Here is a 19,951-nt window from a genome sequence, read left to right as displayed (position 1 = left end):
TGACATTCTGATATTTTCTAAGCATCTCACAGTTCAGGTCAAGGAGGTACTTCGTCTTCGAAGGAATCATCTCTACGCTAAGATCTCCAAATGTACCTTTGAGGTTCCTTCAATTCCATTTCTTGGTTACGTCATCTCAGGTACGGAGCTTTGTATGGATCCGGAAAAACTCACTGCTATTCGGGACTGGACTCAGCCTCTTTTCCTTGAAAGCGGTACAAAGATTTCTGGGTTTTGCGAATTACTACCGGAAATTCATAAAGGGATTCTCTACCATTGTGGCACCTATTACTGCCCTAACCAAAAAGGGGTCTGACCCAAGTCACTGGTCTTCTGAAGCTGTAGCAGCGTTCGCCCAGTTGAAAGCAGCCTTTATGTCCGCTCCGGTACTCCAGCAACCGAATTTTTCAAAACCATTCTTCTTAGAGGTCGATGCTTCCTCGGTCGGCATCGATGCCGTGCTTTCACAGTACTCCTCTGACGGGAAGTTACATCCATGTGGTTTCCATTCTCGCAAGTTCTCTCCTGCTGAACGAAACTACACCATCGGAGACCAGGAACTCTTGGCAATAAAATCTGCCCTGGAAGAATGGAGATATCTATTGGAAGGTGCTAAACACCTAATTACGATTTACACCGATCACAAGAACTTGCTGTATCTCAAGACAGCCCAGTGCTTGAATCCCCGTCAAGCTAGATGGGCGCTCTTCTTCACTCGATTCTCGTTTGTCATTAAGTACCGGGCCGGGACGTTTAACACCAAGGCTGATGCTTTATCTCGTTCCTTGACGGCTTCAGATGAGGATAATTCCGTTGAAAAGGCTTTGATTCTCAGTCCAGTTTCTATTTCGGCAGCTCCCACCGCTTTGGGTCCTCCTCCTGGGAGAATGTCTGTACCAGCTGAATTTCGACCGAAGTTGTTGCAGTGGGCTCATACCTCCAAGTTTTCCGGTCATCCTGGAGTTCAAAAAATGTGGGAGTTTCTACGAAGGTTATACAGGTGGGACACTATGAATAAGGACATACAAGATTATGTCAACTCATGTCCTCAATGTGCTCAGCACAAAATTCTTCATCTGCCTCCTGCAGGGTTGCTTCATCCACTGTCCATTCCTAAGAGGCCTTGGACCCATATTTCTATGGACTTTGTCACCGAACTGCCCCTCTCCAAGGGTCATACCGTCTGGATGATTATTGACCGCTTTTCTAAGATGGCACATTTTTTTCCTTTGACCGGGTTACCGTCAGCTCCCAAATTGGCTTTATTATTTATCCGTGAACACTTCCGCCTGCATGGGTTACCTCAGGAAATAGTCTTTGATCGGGGGGTGCAGTTCACTGCAAGATTCTGGAGGGCTCTCTGTTCAGCCTTACAAATAAAACTTAAGTTTTCGTCTGCCTACCATCCTCAGACCAATGGGCAAACTGAACGCGTCAATCAAGATTTAGAGACTTTTCTCTGCGTTTATCTCTCTCCTTCGCAAGATGATTGGGTGGAACTGTTGCCCTGGGCCGAGTTTGCCCATAATCATTTGTACCACTTTTCCACTGGTGAGTCCCCATTCTTCATTAATTATGGATTCCATCCTCAAGTTCCAAAATTATCCGTCTGTCCCCCAGAAGATGTTCCTGCTGCAGCCTCTACTCTTCGGCACTTCAGTCAAATGTGGAGTAGGGTTCACGTTGACCTCAAGAAAATCTCCGGCCGCTACAAATTCTTTGCGGATAGGAAGCGACGGGCAGCTCCCCAATCCAAAGTTGGCGATAGAGTATGGCTCTCTAACCGCAATCTCTGTTTAAGAGTGCCCGCTATGAAGTTTGCCCCGAGGTTCATTGGTCCTTATCCCGTGTTGCAAGTTCTGAACCCGGTTGTCTGCAAATTGGGTTTGCCTTCCCACTTTCGGGTACCAAATTCCTTCCATGTTTCTCTCCTTCGTCCCCTTATTCTAAATCGGTTCCATTCAGAGTCTCCTAGGCCAACCTCTGTAGAGACTGAAGCCGGGACGGAATTTGAAATTAAAGCTATTCTTGACTCTCGTTATCTTCACAAGAATCTGCAGTACTTGGTAGAATGGAAAGGTTATGGTCCTGAGGAGAGGAGCTGGGTCAAAGCTACTGAAGTTACGGACCCCGACTGGTGCGGATCTTCCATTCCAGACATCCAACAAAGCTCGGGAAGTGTCCAGGGGCCACTCCTGGAGGAGGGGGTACTGTCACACGCCAGGGGCAGCGGCCGCCGCGCTTACCCCTGCGTGGCTGCTGGTCCGTTTAGTGGTCCTCACCTCCGGCGGTCCTCGGGTCCCGGCGTCTGGCTGGCGCGGCTCCCGGCGGTTCCCCGGAGCGTGGGCGCCGCCATGACAGCCGGCATCACGTGGGCGGGGAGCAGGTGATGTCACAAACCTGCTTCACCAATCCAGTAGAGGCGGGAGATTCAAAACCATACGCCGGGCAGAGCCTCGGCGCCTGAGTATCGTCTCTTTTCTGAAGTGGATGCCAGAGCTCCCGTACGCAGTGTGTTTCCCAGCAGCTATACTCCAGTGCTTCTGGCATTCAGGGTGCCTTCCTGCAGCACAGTCTCCAGTGATCCAAGCAACTAGTGTGTTCCTCTGCAGTGCAGTTGCCAGCGCTCCCTGGATTCAGGCTGGCCTGCGGGCCGAACCAACTTTAGTGTTTCCAGCGTTCTGTGTCCTTAAACATCGCTCACAAATTCTTCAGTGTCATTCACCATCGCTCACAAGTTCTTCATTCATCAGTGTCTTTAAACATTGCTCACAAATTCTTCAGTGTCATTCACCGTCGCTTACAAGTTCTTCATTCATCAGTGTCTTTAAACATCGCTCACAAATTCTTCAGTGTCTTTCATCATCGCTCACAAGTTCTTCATTCATCAGTGTCCTTAAACATCGCTCACAAATTCTTTAGTGTCTTTCATCATCGCTCACAAGTTCTTCATTCATCAGTGTCTCTAAAACATCGCTCACAAATTCTTCAGTGTCTTTCACCATTGCTCACAAGTTCTTCATTCATCAGTGTCTTTAAAACATTGCTCACAAATTCTTCAGTGTCTTTAATCATCGCTCACAAGTTCTTCATTCATCAGTGTCTTTAAAACATTGCTCACAAATTCTTCAGTGTCTTTCATCATCGCTTACAAGTTCTTCATTCATCAGTTGAACATTGCTCACAAATTCTCCAGTAACCTTTTGACATTGCCCACAAGTTCACTGTCTTTTATGTGCCGCTGTATTGCTCCCTTCCCTTAATAAAGTTCCTCAGCATTCTTCACCAATCCTAACTATCAGAGTCTTGTATGAGGAAATCCTATATCCGACCATCCCTGCTCCGACCCACCTGTGGTTCCTTTTCCCGACCATCGGAAGAACCCCCGAGTCCACAACATCCCCAACCCAGGTCAGTGACAGATTGGTGCAAATCCGTTCTCGCTTCATCATATCCCATTGTTATCCTGTGGATAACCTGTGGACCCTGCCGGAGAAAACCACTGAATCGCCCCCTGCGATTTCTACTTTCTGGAACAGATGCGGATAGTGCTTTCACTTTTGTTAAACATTTATGAGAACATAACATGTCAGTAATGCTTTTGGCTCTGCAGGTCTCTAAAAATTTATACATACTGGGACACTTTGGTGGATAGTCAATTGTTTGCAAAGTCAGTTGAGTGTCTATGAGATAGGAAAAAACAGACACCCAACCGACTTTTCAAACAATTGAATTCCCCCCAAAGCATGCATAAAGTTGTAATCCAGCTAATGACCACAAGAGCTTATAACCATTGCTTGTGGTACAAGCTTCTCATCCTCCTTAAGTTATGGAGGCGTGACAAAGGTTTTATATTACTAGTAACGATGGAATGGTTAAAAAAAAAAATATATATATATATATATATATATAATGGGGACTACATGTAAAATTTGTTTTAATTATTACATTATACTGATGCATCCTGAAACAATAGCAACTGTCGAAGTCGAAAAATATTGCAGTACACACATCACGTACAAACTACACACAGATGGCCTCCGTGTGCGTACTTGTTCTGCCGTGCGTGCACATATTTGCAATTTGCGTATGGTCGCTCCCGCGGTCCTGCGTATTAGCGCGTGGTATGAGTAATTACGGTAGTGTTTGTAATCGCATGGAAAAGCCATAAAAACACATTACATATTTAATCCAAATAGTGCACAATGTACATAGTCTCCCTGCACCGCACCAGCGATTTATACATGTTTAAATGGTACAGCAACAAAGGGATTCACCTTTACAGGATAGGAGGGGACAGAAATAGGTTACAAGGTGGTGTTTGGTATCCAGCTGTAGGGTATTTTAAGAGCAATATTCCGGTGTTAGTTTGCAGAAGATCGCATGCTCCTGCGAATAGTTATGCGCAGGAGCAGAATATAAATATTAACTGTATTTACTGTACACTTGATATGCGACGGGAACCCAGAGGAGAACATCTGCAACTGCACCTGAAACAGACATCGCCCACCTATTCAAACTGACCTATGACCTCTCCTGTACTGTAAATGACCATCCCTGTGTCCAATGGATAAAGAGATTACAGTTCCCATTGTGTTAGGTTTTGGACAAATGTATAAATAGCCAGCTGCAGGCCAGGTCACTCTCTCAATCTCTGAAGATCATCAACCTTGATGATTGAGGCCCGGACAGGGAAGCGCAGGCGAAACCAAATGTATGTACCATTGACTGTAGCCATTTTCTTATTGTATTGTATTGTTATTATTGTAACCCCCTGCTAGTAAAGAACCGTTGGTGGGTCAGATCCCAACATAGTCTTTGAAATACAAATTGGTGTCGTGTCTCTCTTTCCCTGCTAGTGTTATATAAAAGTGTAATCTAGTCACACGTGCAGTTGCATAGTGCTCACGGCGTGTCTTTGTGTGTGTACGCACCGCGTGTACTTTGTACGACCATCGCGGCATTTGTACGCAAAGTGCGTACACGGTACGGGGCTTTGTAAGCAAACTGTGTAAAAAGTACGTAGGCTAAGGATTGATTACAGCGGCCGCAGCGGCTTCATTTTAAAGTGTATTAAATGTATTTTTAAAGTGTTGCTTTTAGTCTTGTAAGTAAATCAACATTTACACAACAACTTTGGCCCCCTAAGCAACAGCCTTAGAAGCCTTTCACTAAATTGTTATCCTGGTGCCCAGATTATACCAGTCACAGTAATTTACCAACATCAGGGCAGCAGACGCGTTTCATGCCCAGAGTATGCAAAGAAAAGCCATGATTCAAACATTAATGATTTATTTTCCATAAAATACATCAAAATGATTAAATGTTGAACTGAAATTTTAATTAATACATTCGATTATCCCAGGGTTCTTAATAAAACACCTCCAATATGTCCTGTACATTTTCTGCCACCCACTTGTAAAAAGAGTAACAGACACCCCATGTGCTCAGATGTCTCTGTACAGATGTACAATATGTACAGTAACAAGTGCGACGCTGTGTAAAGCAGTCTAATAATAATAATTAAAAAAACAAAAACCACATGCTCTCTTCAGGAAACAAAGATACATTCTAGATGCCGAATGAAGCTCTTTTCTGTGCAAACAGGTGACTCGCCTCTCAACAAATGATTATATTATGCAGAATGGGACAAAGCAGCCTGGATATACCCACATGCAACTGACGAGAGATACTGTACCATGCTGCGTCATTAAATACTATATGTATTGCACCCTTAGAACAGGCCGGCGTATGTGCATTATACAGAGGGCGAAGCTTTGGCCTGGGGAGGAGCCGCAGCTGCAGGCTTAAATTTTGGCAGATAAAGCCCAAATTTGTTTTCTATTCCAGCAAATGTTGCAGTTGCCAGTCTGTAGCCTCCTATATGATCGGGTTGTGCAGGAGGGAGGTCGGAGATCCTAGTCTTTGGAGCAGGCTCTGAACCTGCGGGCTTGCTGTAGAGAGAAAGAGAAAATAAGCTTTACCAATAAACAAGCAGGTACTGTGCCACCTGATTGCAGAGCAAGGCTGTAACATAAGACAGCCAGGAAGCGATGTGTTGGAATACTATTTATTTTATTGGACGAGCTAAGCTCGCAGACCTTATAATGCCGCTCTTAGAGCAGCGTGTGCATGGGACATTTATATAGAAGGCTCGCTGATTTGCTCAGACAGTTCTCAAGGCTACCGTCAACCTGCTGTCACTATATTTCCCAGCATGAGAATACACCATTCATCCACAGCTCTTGGTGGGATTTTACCCATTCACAAACACACAGCCCCGGACCTGAATGGAGACTGCTATCTGAAATGCAGACCCAAGAAGATAAACCTATATAACATGCAGGAAACGGTTTCTTTCATGGAAAAACGAAAATATAATTTAAAAAATAAAGTTATCGATTTAGCAGAAAGAAACATGACCTCGATCTTTTCTCCTATTATGTCGGTAATGGGACTAGGAGACTTCTTTGAAGGGGTATTAGGCCTGACTTCAATGGGCGTAGTATTTTTGGTGCATATGACCAGTAATGGGAATGTGAAATTAAAAGATGTTCCTGCTACTTGCTACTAAATGGCCATTCCTGTGATACATGGACCTATTACTAGTAAGACTGGGGAGTCAATCTTCAGGGGTATCAACCATCAGTGCTGCTGTAGACTTGCTTCCTCCTAACTGCACCTGAATATTAGTCTATAGAACCTATTACGGGGGAGAGCAGGGTCCTCCACGTAAGATCAGTTGATGAACGGATCGCAACTCTTCATTGAATAGGCAAAGTCTAGACATCTGTAGTCTAACACTTTTTAAATTCCTCTGTTTGGCACAAATAAAAATATACACAGGTTTTATATTCGTAGTCTAAGCCCTTCCACTCAGTGGCTACAAAAAAGCTTAGATGGTGTATGCAACACCACTATGTCCTCACTCTTAAATAGATTCAGAGTGTAAACAGGATGTAAAACTACCTCAATCAAATAGCAATCAATAAAATCTGTGCCACCAATGTATCAGACTGACACCGATACTGCACTGGAAAGGTGGGGGGGTACATTCGCACCTGGAGGAAGGGTCAAGGTTTGGGGGGGGGGGGGGGGGAGTCATGCCCACACTGCACTTCTGAGACCCTAGAGAGGACTGGCTGATTTTTACTAGCCTCCCTGAAGTAAATAAAAATATGACAACTAGCATTTTAACAATGTTATGGCTACTGTTTTTTCACTGATTTTTGGCATCAGTTTCACAAAAGAAGTCAACCTAAGGATGGATTTTAAAACGTTTGTCATCTTTTTTATAACACGTCCATCTGTATGTAATATATAGAGAGGGTATGTAATATAGGAGCTGTCATTCCAAACTGCACAACTGCCTTAAATGTGAAATGTCACAGAATTGTCGTGCAATTATCCATACATAGGGGGGGGCAGATGTATGAAGACTTGTAGAGTGATACAGTGGAGAGAGATCAGTACCAGCCAATCAGCTTCTAACTGTTCTGTTACAGGCTGTTATTGAAATATGTCAGTTAGAAGCTGATTGGTTGGTACTTTATCCTCAAGGCTTAGTACATCTGCCCCACTGCATGCAGGACTAAAGCAAAAAATTAAACCTTTTGGTTTGTTTTAAGTTATCAAATTTCATGCCGATGGTCTGTTTTACATCCGCATAAACAGTACAAAATAAAAAGGCTGCATGTTTATACAAGTATTTGTTTATAGATCAAGCTTTTCATTGCAAGAAAGATCCATAAAATGAGTTTCTCTTACAGCCTGTGTAAGTTCTCATCCGTTCATTTGTATGGAGCGCAGGCCGGAAAGGAAAATGGGTTTAGTTAAAGGACTGAGTTTCAATCTGAGATGTGTTCAGCTAAATTATATATTTTTTTCAGCCTGTGAATTGATATCATTCTGCAGAGGAATCCAGACTTTCAGAGACATGACTCTAGTGTCAAATGTCTGAGTGAGATCACCAAAGGACCGGAAAAAGAATATTCTATTATTAACACAGATAGGCAGCATTTCAGAAACTAGGCTTACATAACGCTATACATAAAGACGTAATATACATAAAAACCACACTATAATACTTACATCCCTCCAAAGTCAACATGTAACCATCTCTGCAGGAGTTCATAGGTCACCAGGGTGACACCAAATTGGGGGGAGGACCGTAAAACTCGAGCTAGGGAAATAGCAAATACAATTCTTTAATGCTTTCCCAAGAAAGGCGCATAACCTGCTCTTATAGGGGAAAGTTATTCACATTTAGACTCCAGGTCTATTTTATTTTTCTACAATAAGTCAGTAAGACGTGGACCACTGAATATTTACATGTGATTTCAAATTATACACTGTCAGACTTCAAAGGAACAATTTCTCATGGGAATAACTTTAGGTTATTTAACAACGCATGGAAACATTAAATACAGGTTGAGTATCCCATATCCAAAATGCTTGGGACCATAAGTATTTTGGATATCAGATTTTTCCGTATTTTGGAATAATTGCATACGATAATGAGATATCATGGTGATGGGACCTAAGTCTAAGCACAGCATGCATTTATGTTTCATCTACACCTTATATACACAGCCTGAAAGTAATTTTAGCCAATATTTTTTATAACTTTGTGCATTAAACAAAGTTTGTGTACATTCACACAACTCATTTATGTCTCATATACACCTTATACACACAGCCTGAAAGTCATTTCATACAATATTTTTAACAACTTTGTGTATTACACAAAGTTTGTGTACATTGAGCCATCAGTAAACAAAGGTTTCACTATCTCGGTCTCACTCAAAAAATTCCGTATTTCGGAAAATTTGGATATGGGATTCTCAACCTGTATATGTTATATTAAATTATTAGGTTTTCTCTCTTTTTTTATTTTTAAATCTCCGCTACGCCGGAGGGGTACATTTACTAAAGCTTCTAAAAGTGAAAAGAAGTGATGTTGCCCATACCAACCATTCAGATTCTCTCTATCATTTCTTTATTGCATCCTAGGAAATGGAGAGAATCTGATTGGTTGTTATAGGCAACATCACTTCCTTTCACTTTTAGAAGCTTTAGTAAATTTACCCCTAAGTATACAGGCATTACACCGCACTCCACTTTCTGATCCCACAATACATGGAAAGTATTTATTTGACGGGTATGCAGGCCCTCATTCTCCGGCCCCCTAATACTCTGTAATGTGCTGTATTTAGTGGAACCAAGCAAACAGAGTGTACATCATCTTCTATTTCTAATGCATCAACCTAATTTCCCCCTCTACTCGGCCACCCATCAGGCTACAATTCCTGACACTACATACGTTTAATTTTGCTTTTTTCGTGCTATATAAACTGATGCACATAAACATAATAATAATAAACACCTCCAGCTCCTTTCCAAAATGCCCTTGAGCCCTCTTCTTTGAGGATTTTTCTAAAGCAGTCAATAACTCCAGTGTATGTCGTTTGCCCGGCTCGAGCCGCCACTTGCAGTCTTGTCTTGATGACATCAGCAGGGGTTACTAAGGAAGCTGCAGGTACACCTGTAACAGCAAAAGGAATTCACATAAAGAACTTTACTGAATAACACAACAACAACAAAAATAATCCAAGATGGGAGAGATAATCGCATTTTTCAGATCAATTTTACACTATCAATCTCAGGAGTGAAAATATACCAACATGGACTAAATATAGGCATACTCTATATAACTGAGTGTAAAGAATTACTTATTATAAGTATAATGAGGCGGAAATACTCTGGATATAATAAGGCGATTTATACAACTGTTCATGTGAACCACTGACAATCTAGCACGCTCGTCAGTGACACAATCCATGTGTCTGGAGATGGAGTTCTTGGATACCAAATTACATGCTTGTTACGATTGCTACATACACCAGGCATTAAACAAAGTGTGCTTAATGACTACATAAATTGATTACCACGCTTGTGTCACACTCGGAGGAGCTGTGAATAGCTTATCTATGGTAAATCCGTAAGGAGAGAATCCCGATGATGGATCTGGCTATAATGCCGGGTTTCTTGTTACCTGAATCATTTTCTTTCATGAAGTATGGCCGGCATGCTCTGGCTGTACACAAATCTACAGGGGTTCTGTTAGTTAGTGACACTAAATTAGGCTGAAGAAGGCAGCAGCTCGGATTGCTGAAGGCCAGATGAATAGATCGCTTTGCAGAAAAGATTTACAATGCCACCTCTATGACTGGTCAGCAGGAAGCAAAGCTGCCACATCCTGCCAAAAGCATGGCCCGGAGGATGAGGTGGCTTTTGCCCTGCCGTGCCTGGAAGTCAGGATGTTCCAGCACTCCAACACAATGTGGTTTATATGAGAGGACAGACTCTTGTCTGCGCCACCTATTTCCCCTGAGTGTCTTCAAACATGTCACATAGACTACTGGGAAACGGAATGTGACATATGGAACGAGTAACAATCATTTCATTTTCCATGAATGAAGGGGAGAGGAATAGGAAACTGATACAGTTACACAGTACTTACTGAACAACTATTGTGGGTGGCTTCTACAATGTTATTAAATGGATTAAAAAATAAAAAGTTAAAGTCTTGATTATACCCATTTAAGCAAAGCAGCAATACATTAACCAATGTACAAAAATGTACATTTGACTTTAATATTAATATCTTTTTTAATATTTGCCTGAACCAGCATCTTAGTAAAACACCTTATAGAGGGTAAGTGTGTGTATATTATATATATTACTGTACTGTATATATATACCAATCTGACATTTTCCTGCTGCAGTCTACAAAGTGAATGCAACATCTGACTGATGATGCCCAAAACAACTTTTTTCCTTTGAACCAGAGATTTTAGAACGATACAGGAATAATCTACCAGATTGCACACGTGGGTTGGAAGGGGGGGGGGGATGCGTTTTGGGAGCAATCTCTTATTATCAAGTAGTGTTTGTAGGGTTTTATTATAAGCTTTATGTTGGAGGCTGAACCAGCATTAATGATGAGAATGTCAGTTATACTTTAGGTATTAACTAGTGACATCAGAAACTGCCCCGGTGATGTCATTAGTTCCTACTGAATGAACATGCTGCCTTCTAAATCAGGGCTGCTTTCACTGTGTGATGGGTGAACTTTAAAGTCTGCTTTTAAGCCAAGTGGGGGTCTTTTGTATATTGGGATGCAGTCACCATGTCAACATTCAAAATGTTGACACCAGAATGTTGACATCTGCATGATGGTAACCCTGTACCGCTGGGGCTGAATGGAGTGGTAAGTGGTCACCGCACCAGCTGGACGCAATGCTTTGTTGACATTCTGAGCATGTCATCATTTCATCAGTGTCAACATGCTAAAAATACCAACCATGAGGATATTCTCATGCCGACATGATGAAAATCGGCAAACATACCGAACCCTGTACATTCATATTCCATTTTTAAGCGCAATGTCTAGAAATACAAAATGTAAAACACACATGAAACGTTTTCATTATCCTGCGCACATCGGCATTAAACTGAACTGTAAAAATGGAAGACATGAGCATTCTGTATATTCCAGGTAATCTGGAGACTTGTTTTCTCTACCAAAATATTTTTCACAGACCTCGGATGTCAGAAGTAACTGGTGACAGAAGCCCTTTACAGATGGACATCTATAATATTGCACCAAGTTGCAGCACGACATTAAGCTGTTTACACCAGATATGCTAATGCAATTAGCACTCATTAAAACAACGACATCACCCACCGCGAGCATGTATTTACAGCTCCTCGGTGGTGACTGATACTGCTTTTGTATAAACGGGTTGATGAGGACAATTTTCTCTATTAACAAAAACAGAGTTATCTTGCTTGGGGAGAAAAGGAAATCTAAAAATAGGGTTTTACCTGCGATGGCGCCAGCTGTCAGGAGCTGCAGCGCTCCTATGTGTCCCTGCTCATCAGCAAACTGAGCCTTACAGTGCGCGTAGACCGGGAAGTAGATGCCAGAGAACGGGATGTCACGCAGAAAGCAGGCTTTGGCCCCCTGCAACAACCATATACAGTACATAAAGAAGTGCAAAGGAAAATTTCCATCACAGATAACACAAGAAGCTTTGTACCTCATTCGGTAAGTACTGCAAAGTTTGCTTATTAGCAGAACCTGCAATCCTTTTGATTGCTTGCTTGGGGCCACCCATCGCAGGGCAAGGCCACCCAGCATGCCACCCGCCGCCTCCCCCCCTGCGACCGCGCTGAAATTGCAGTCGCACCGCAATTTCAGCGTGATTGCAGAATTTGTTGATGCCTCCTGCCGGCACAGCCTGGCTGCAACCTCAGGAGAGCTGCCGCCATCTTTTGATCGAGTGGCTGCGTGTGACGTCATGCAGCCGCCACGATCACGCCCACACCACGCCCCTTGTTCATCCGCTGCCACCTCCGTTTCACAGATGCCGCCCCCCGCAACGCTCTGCCTAGGAAACGGTGCGTTGCCACCCCCTACCGCCCCGCGAACGCCTCTGCCTGATTGACAGGCAGAGGTGTTCGCATTTACTGCAGGGTGCACGCAGTAAATGCGGCAGCATGCGCAGGATGGGCCCTGCGCCTGCATCGGCTTTGCAGTTTTGCGGTCCACCCTGAATGAGGGCCTTTGTTCTTTGTCTTGTGAAAGTATGAATGTTATATAACAACGATGCTAACGTGCTACTGATAGTTCTGCTATTAAGTACACAGATGCGGGATATATGTAGAGGAGAAACTTTGCTGTCTCCAGGATACCAGAAAGATTCCAGCATTAATAATACTGAATTTGGCTCATGCAGGTAAGAGTTGGATACAAAGAAATAACAATTATTTAGCACAGGGCAATTCTGCAGTCAACACATAACCCTTACAGTACGATTTCTCCACACATAATATTAACACCCAGCCACATAGAACCTTTACTTTCAGTACTTTAGCCAAAAGCGTGGATTGCTGTTGGATCATTGTAAATATATGATGAGGTGGGGAGAACCCGTTTATACGAACGACATATGCTGGTGACAAACTGAAATTAATGAATGGGCCAGCAGCTATAGCCTGAGTGACGAGACACACACATTGGCCTTATTAGCAAAGAACTGCAAGTGATTGACAGCTGTCTCTGCTCAGATCACAGATGCTGCGCTGCACTACAAAAGAAAAAAAACAGGCAGCATGTAAATGCCCAAACCTTCCACCTGCCGCTGCACAACGCAGCCTGGGCTGGTGCCACTATCAGGTGGTGCCACAAAAACCACTGCCCGAAGGTACCACCCTGATGCGGAGCAGATGGTTCCATCCTCATGGGGGCAACAAGCTTGGCTCTTCCAGACACCCCACTGGGGGTAAATAACAGGTCACCCAGCTTTGGTACACCAGTGGTTCAGGTATAAGTGACACAGACCTTCTGTCTCCATAAAGTCTAAATAGAATTAGCTCTGTTCACACGGTGGACAGGATGTGAGTGTAGCGTTGTGTCCTCGTACACTGTGGCTTAAGTCCCCACCTCTCGGCACACCAGGTCCCAGAAAACCCGGCTGCATCTTATTCATACAAATAAAATAAAAACTTGTTTGCTAGCTTAACTGATCAATTTAATGTGCAACATTTGTACATGTGTGTGTGTGAATGAGTCTGAATCTGTATATAAAGTGCTACGAGGCAGCACCCGCAGCTTTTTCTCACATTTAAACAAAAGTAAGGTACGCTACACCTCTCAAGAGAGTCTCGGGAGCACGCGTAAGGATGGTGATAAACACCATTAAGGACTTGCAAACTGGCCAGTTTCTATACACTTTCACAAAGGAGACACACGGGACTGGTAAACTCCGTAGAAGGCTTCTGTTAAAGGAACCGCAGCAGAAGCCAGGAGATGCCGTAGTGAAATCTGTATGCGAGTGTTTCATGATCATTGGGATAACATGGCCAGGAAGGGGAATATAGAATTATTCCATAATACATCCAAGGACAAGTTTACTTAACAAACTTTACCATGGAGTGCCTCACTGCAATGTGGTCCTATACAGTGGTTTATTGTTTATAAATGTTTTTATGTATGTGTATAGACCGGTAAAACAACATTTTTATTTTTTAATACATTTGAGTAAATTAAAAATCTCTTTTAGCCAATTGCTATTCTATTGTTATTTTCTGTGTGTGTGTGTGTGTGTGTGTGTGAATGAGTCTGAATCTGTATATAAAGTGCTACGATGCAGCAGCCGCAGCTTTTTCTCACATTTAAAGAAAAGTAAAGTACGCTACACCTCTCAGAGTCTCAGGAGCATCAGGCATCTTAAGCTCTATGGCATAGAGAGGCTAGCCAGGGCAGCCACCAGGGGGGGACTGCGGGGACTGGAGTCCCGAGCCCTTCTAGAGAAGGGGGCCCACCCCTGGCTCCTACCGCCAATACCTGGAGAGCTGGACAGGTAGCGCAACAACAGTGGGCTGATGCGCATGGAATACATAAAACAAGCCTTCCCTGTGCATCAGATCTGTGAATCGTTCTTGCAGGTCCGCGATGCCCCACCTATATGTAACGTCATGATGTGTGACATCACACAGGGGTGGAGCGGTGTGGCAGAATCTTTTTTTGTTTTTGTTGGGGGGGCCCTGTCTAATTTGTCAGTCCCGGGCCCCACAATTTCTGATGGCAGCCCTGTGGCTAGCTGTAGGCGGACACATCTGTATGTTTTGTGAAATGAAAATGCATTTTAAGCAGTGTGTATGTATTTATCTGTCATGGTATAATGGACAGAGTACAAGATAATGTACATTAAGCAGGGACCACAACAAATGTACCAGTCTAACACCTGGTGGTTTCCTTATTGCAGTGATCATCCGCTCAAGCTGGCTAGCTCTAGAGCTGATGAATCTGTAGGGTAGTTATAGGGTATGTCCCACATCTAAAAATTATTTTATTTTTGTAACATTACCAACTCTCTGTCTTAATAGGAAGACCAGGTCTTCCGGGATAAGCACTGACATACAACGAGATACCCCACCATCCAAATTCTATATCCTCCTCTAATTTGTATTCATACCATTCTCATTTGATACCGGTGGAGCAACCAGTGGCTGTTGTGGATGTAAACGTACCGGCTTTATGCTAGGTACACACTAGCAGATTTTTTTTTTGGTCTGCCCGACAATCGGACGATTTTTCCAGGAAATTGTAGGCAAATATATCTGAGATACACACTTAAAGATTTTTTTTTTTCAATTAGCGATTTTCTGCCACATCACACTGCATTTGCATATGTCCGCCCACAAGGAGGATGAAGTAGCAAGAGGAAAATATAGATAATATGGGCAGATTATTGAGAATGCACACACACCGCTAGATATGGTCTGGGCTGAATGAATGGAAAATCAATCGTCCGGGTGTGTGTGCAAGATTTTTCAGAATTATCGGCAAAATGCCGACACAACCGTTCGTACACACTATACAATAAATCAGGGCGATGTCCCAATTATTGGCAAATCGGCCCAATAATTGCATAGTGTGTACCTACTGTAGCATTACACACATGCTAGGACTAGTGATCCACAGAAGCTGGACACGAGCACACGGACAATTATAATGCATGCAGCAGTACTACTTAAGTTGGTCACCGGCAAGACTGGGGCTTATGAGTAAGTCTGATTCGTACTGAGCACAGCAGTCCTTTTGGACTAATGCTGCACACTCAGCCATCAGCCAGGCAGTGTGGACAGCGTTAGGTAAAGAACAGCATTACAGTCTGTTTGTAACAACAGGTTTGAATTGAATTCTTATCAGCAGTATTGTTTTCCACTGACCGCTCCAGCAGCAGCACAGCTGTAATATAAAGCAAACAAAATAATTGTCTTACTGTAGTCATGTTAGATCTGCCCTTTATTGTACGGACATACACAGTTCTAGTTTTCTGAAGTAGGATACAGCATGCTCGTCTCCCAAAGTCTTCCACCTCTATGCGGAGAAGGGGCTGCGGCTGCTTCTTACTATAACAGTATGACCACATACTCCTGCTCTCTCTCTGTTTAAGTGGAAACCAGCATTGGGCTGGGTGAGAAGCATGCTGCCTGATGGTATTACACAGTGCCGCATCGTGTCCGTGGTCTGAGTGGAAGTGGAGGCAACTGTCAGTTGCGGCTTTCCAACACTCAGCTGTTGTATTTATTTCTACAAGTGATTGACAGTTACCTCTATTCAGACCACAACGTGATTTCCTGTGCTTTGCTGCATGAAGCCATGTCATGACGAATGTTGGTTTGACGCATGCTACACCTGCACATTATTAATTAGGGGGATAAAATATATATTTTAGAGGTAATAGACCTGCCAGTGCACTTTTAGATAAATTATACTTTAGACAACTTCCTTTTGGACCATTACATTGAATTCATCAGCTTAGTAATGCGTGTGGGGGTTTGGTCCGCACAAATAGGTGACCTGGGGGATGTGTAATATCTGCAGCACTCACCTTATAAAGCCCGAAGAAGCCCAAATCTCTGATAACAGTTACAGCGCTGACCCTGGGGCCGGTGGTAATTTCTCCAGCGACCTGCAAGCGAATCTTGACAATTTCCAGTGGGTTTGTGAAAATGACTTGGGAGCCTCCTGCCTGCACACAAATTGAAAATCCCATCAGATCTTTTATCAGACATTCCGGGACCAGAAACTTTAATATGAGAAAAGTGTCTGCAGAGGCAGGGAGAGAGAGTCCGTTCTACCGGAACTCCTCCTGTTCTTTGTAGCTGAGCTAGTTCCATGAGAAGTGCATTAATTACGGTATGTACTAAATCTGTGTTGCTATAGCTCCAACCATGGAGAACATAATACCTGCTACAAGATTTTCGCAGCACAACTCAGTTTTAGTTAGTAAAATAGGGGGTGGGGCAGTTTAGGGTAGTGGTAATTTTTTTGCCCCCAAATTAAATTTGGAATGTGCCTTGGAAAGAGATAGAGTACCAACCAATCAGCTCCAGTTATGTTTTTAAACAATGGCAGTCAAAGCTGATTGGCTGGTACTTATCTCTCTCCACTTTATCTCTCACCGTCATTTGATACATCCATGAGTCTCAGAATCAGCAAAGCCCTCCTATCCCCACTCCCAACCTTTTGGATATATGTACTTACATCAATGACATTGTTACACATGAGGATTGAAAATTAGTTTTACAAATCAGTACAGTTCAAAAGTTCAATTAATCTCGAGGACCTTTGGATGCTGCAGTCATTACTACAGAGAAGGAACTAAATGAAATTAATGACTTTCCTCTTTTTGAAGTTCATTTGATGTGCCTTATTTCCAGGCCTGCTTCCAAGACTTCACAGAAAAGCTAGATTATAGCTAACCCCAATGCACCGCAGTTACAGATAAATAAAATAAAAAATGGAATGAATCACTGTCCTCCCAGGCTGCTAAAGTGCACAATAGTCAATTTGTCAGTCCTCAGCCCTGTACTAAGAAAATGAGTAGACGTGCTGTGACTTCTGACCTCCTGGGTCAACGCATTGTCCGCAAGTTACTTCTATATACAAATCACCTTTTGTTCTATGTTTATCTATGTACATAGATGTATATGAACCTCGGCCTATGTTAAAAATTGTCCAGACGGTCTCCTTTCTGGACAAAAGTGCTGGATTCAATCACAGCGGCACTTTTGAGGGTGTTATTAGAAATTTAACAACATCTCTATAGCTTCTGAGAAAAGAACTTTCGCTACCAATGGAACAGTCTTTTTTTTTTTCTCCGCAATTTTCCTATCTGCCATCCACCTAATTCTCTAGAACCTCCAGGTTGCAGAAAATTGAAGAACTGAGACGTGCAAACTGCTCGGTGTCGCTGCACCAGAATTACGGGGGCCGCAAACATGGGAAATATCAATACAATTATGGCTTAACAATAGTTACGTGGCCGCTAACAAATTTATGTTAACGTTAAAAAATGTCCAAACACCTGCTATTCATTTACAACTTAAACAGAAGTATAGATAACAGGTTTCTAGAAATAAAACATTATCCCACAGTATGTTTTTGGTAAGCGTTTATCATACATTAAAGTATCCATAGAACATGCAATTTATGGATTTTTTTTTCTACATATTAATGTAGATAACCTTATAAGTCTTAGGGAAAGTGACTTTTTGTTCTTTAAACTGCCTTGTGTTTAACCGTGAATTATTTAATAAAAAAATGAAATTAGTTGTAATCCACTTTTAAATTTACATATAATTGCATACTGAATGTTGATAACGTTACTTAGAATTAAATAAGTAAGCAGCTTTAATGCGAGTACAGTAAAACTCAGCATGCAATTAAGCCATAAAATAAAATGAGATTCCTTTTATTATTTTTGGCATATAACAGTCGGTTCTGGAAAACGGTTGTATTAGTAATAGGCACTCACAGATTTGTTAACCAATTACACTGTAAATACTCATTATCCAGAGCATGAAAACTAGTAGTCATCTGTCTAAATCTATGTGTCCAGCAAATGGGGGGAAAAGCCCACAATGAACAATTAAGTAAAAGGAAAAACTGACTGAACTGGGCGCAGAACAAACACGCACAGCAATATCCGGCACACAACACCCTCTGCCATGTAAATGCTGCAGGGGGTAAACATGTGACCCCGCACATAGGACCTTTTGCCCTTTCCAATTCCACCCAAGGCAAATCCTCCAAACATTGGGATGCCCTAATGAAAGGCTCAATCTGAACTTCCTACTTACAAACTCCATGTCCCTAGTTAACCATCTGACTGTGAATAGCAGTAGAGCTGCTATTTGCTTTCCTGGCTATGGGGGCAGCATTGCCACACAATCTGGAATGGCCCTGATCACACAATGACAGATTGAAGTATAGTAAAATATATATTTTTTAAAGATGTATGTAACAAATTCATTAAAGACAGATAAATACTTAAATACATCAAGTCAGGAGAGCAGAGGATACAGACTATATTGGTCAATAATTACATAAATACATCAAGTGAGGAGAGCAGAGGATACAGACTGTATTGGTCAATAATTACGTAAAACATCACATTTATGATGTGGACATATGGGGGTATAAAAACAGTACAAATTAAATTTGCAACCTAAATTAGAAGTATTGCAAGATTAATTTCTTAGATGTAATAAATATATATATAATATATAATTAATTTCTTAGATATAATATATATATATATATATATATATATATATACATACATACATACATACAGACACACACACGTGTGTGTGTATATATATATATATATATATATATATATAAAAATATGTTTTAATTATTTTTTGCCAGATAGATAGAGCATACTTTTACACTAATCTGCACAAATAGGTTTATAAATACATATAGTACACAGTCCGGTCAGGTGTTACTTTGACTCTAGTTTACAGGTTTATAGAATCACTCAATAACTGAATATCAGCGTTACCCATATTAACAGCTTTCACCAAACTGCAGTATCCATGAGGCATATTAGCAATTGGCGCTGGCTAACCTGGGGAAGAGAGTCTAATGAGGACTCTGGTTATTCCCAGGAACTCCTGCAAGAGAGTTATGTACTTGACAGCTGGGAACAGAGTCCCCCTGCTCATTTAGGCCTGGCAGGGTTCACAGTGACTGTACTACTATTAAGTTGGTGCAGGCAGCACAGATTTACATATGGACAACTAAGGAAAGGAACACAAAGCAGGTTGGGTTAGTGGCGGTGCACAACAAATATGTCAGATTAACAAGAGGCTCCAGCAGCGGTAGATATAAAACCTGTTCCCCAGCACGAGGCCCAGGGCTTGGCGGATTATATAGAGGCCCAACTGTCATTATGAGCACGGGCCACACAGCGTGCCGCCTAGATCTGCAGTCTGAATAAAGTAAGTGCCTTTTCAGATGTGAACGCAGGGCCATCTTAACATAAAGGCACACTAGGCAGCTGCCCAGGCCCCCAAAATTCTA

At 42.4% G+C, this 19,951-nt stretch overlaps 1 protein-coding gene across 1 annotated transcript in view; it reads right to left on the bottom strand.

Moving 5' to 3' along the window:
- Positions 1-5,275: 5,275 nt before the first annotated feature.
- Positions 5,276-19,951, bottom strand: part of SLC25A12 (solute carrier family 25 member 12) — a 273,342-nt gene continuing 258,666 nt past the window's right edge. The window contains exons 14-18 of the mRNA XM_063933471.1: positions 16,467-16,607; positions 11,890-12,028; positions 9,386-9,544; positions 8,092-8,182; positions 5,276-5,954 (exon numbers count right to left, since the gene is read on the bottom strand). Of these exons, the coding sequence (XP_063789541.1) occupies positions 5,759-5,954; positions 8,092-8,182; positions 9,386-9,544; positions 11,890-12,028; positions 16,467-16,607 (726 nt within the window). The 3' untranslated portion in view covers positions 5,276-5,758. The remainder of the gene's footprint in view (positions 5,955-8,091; positions 8,183-9,385; positions 9,545-11,889; positions 12,029-16,466; positions 16,608-19,951) is intronic.

This window comes from Pseudophryne corroboree, chromosome 7 (genome assembly GCF_028390025.1).
Source record: "Pseudophryne corroboree isolate aPseCor3 chromosome 7, aPseCor3.hap2, whole genome shotgun sequence".
Classification (NCBI taxonomy): Eukaryota; Metazoa; Chordata; class Amphibia; order Anura; family Myobatrachidae; genus Pseudophryne; species Pseudophryne corroboree.
The sequence above is the reverse complement of the archived record's forward strand: the minus strand, read 5'-3'. Positions and strand labels throughout refer to the sequence as shown.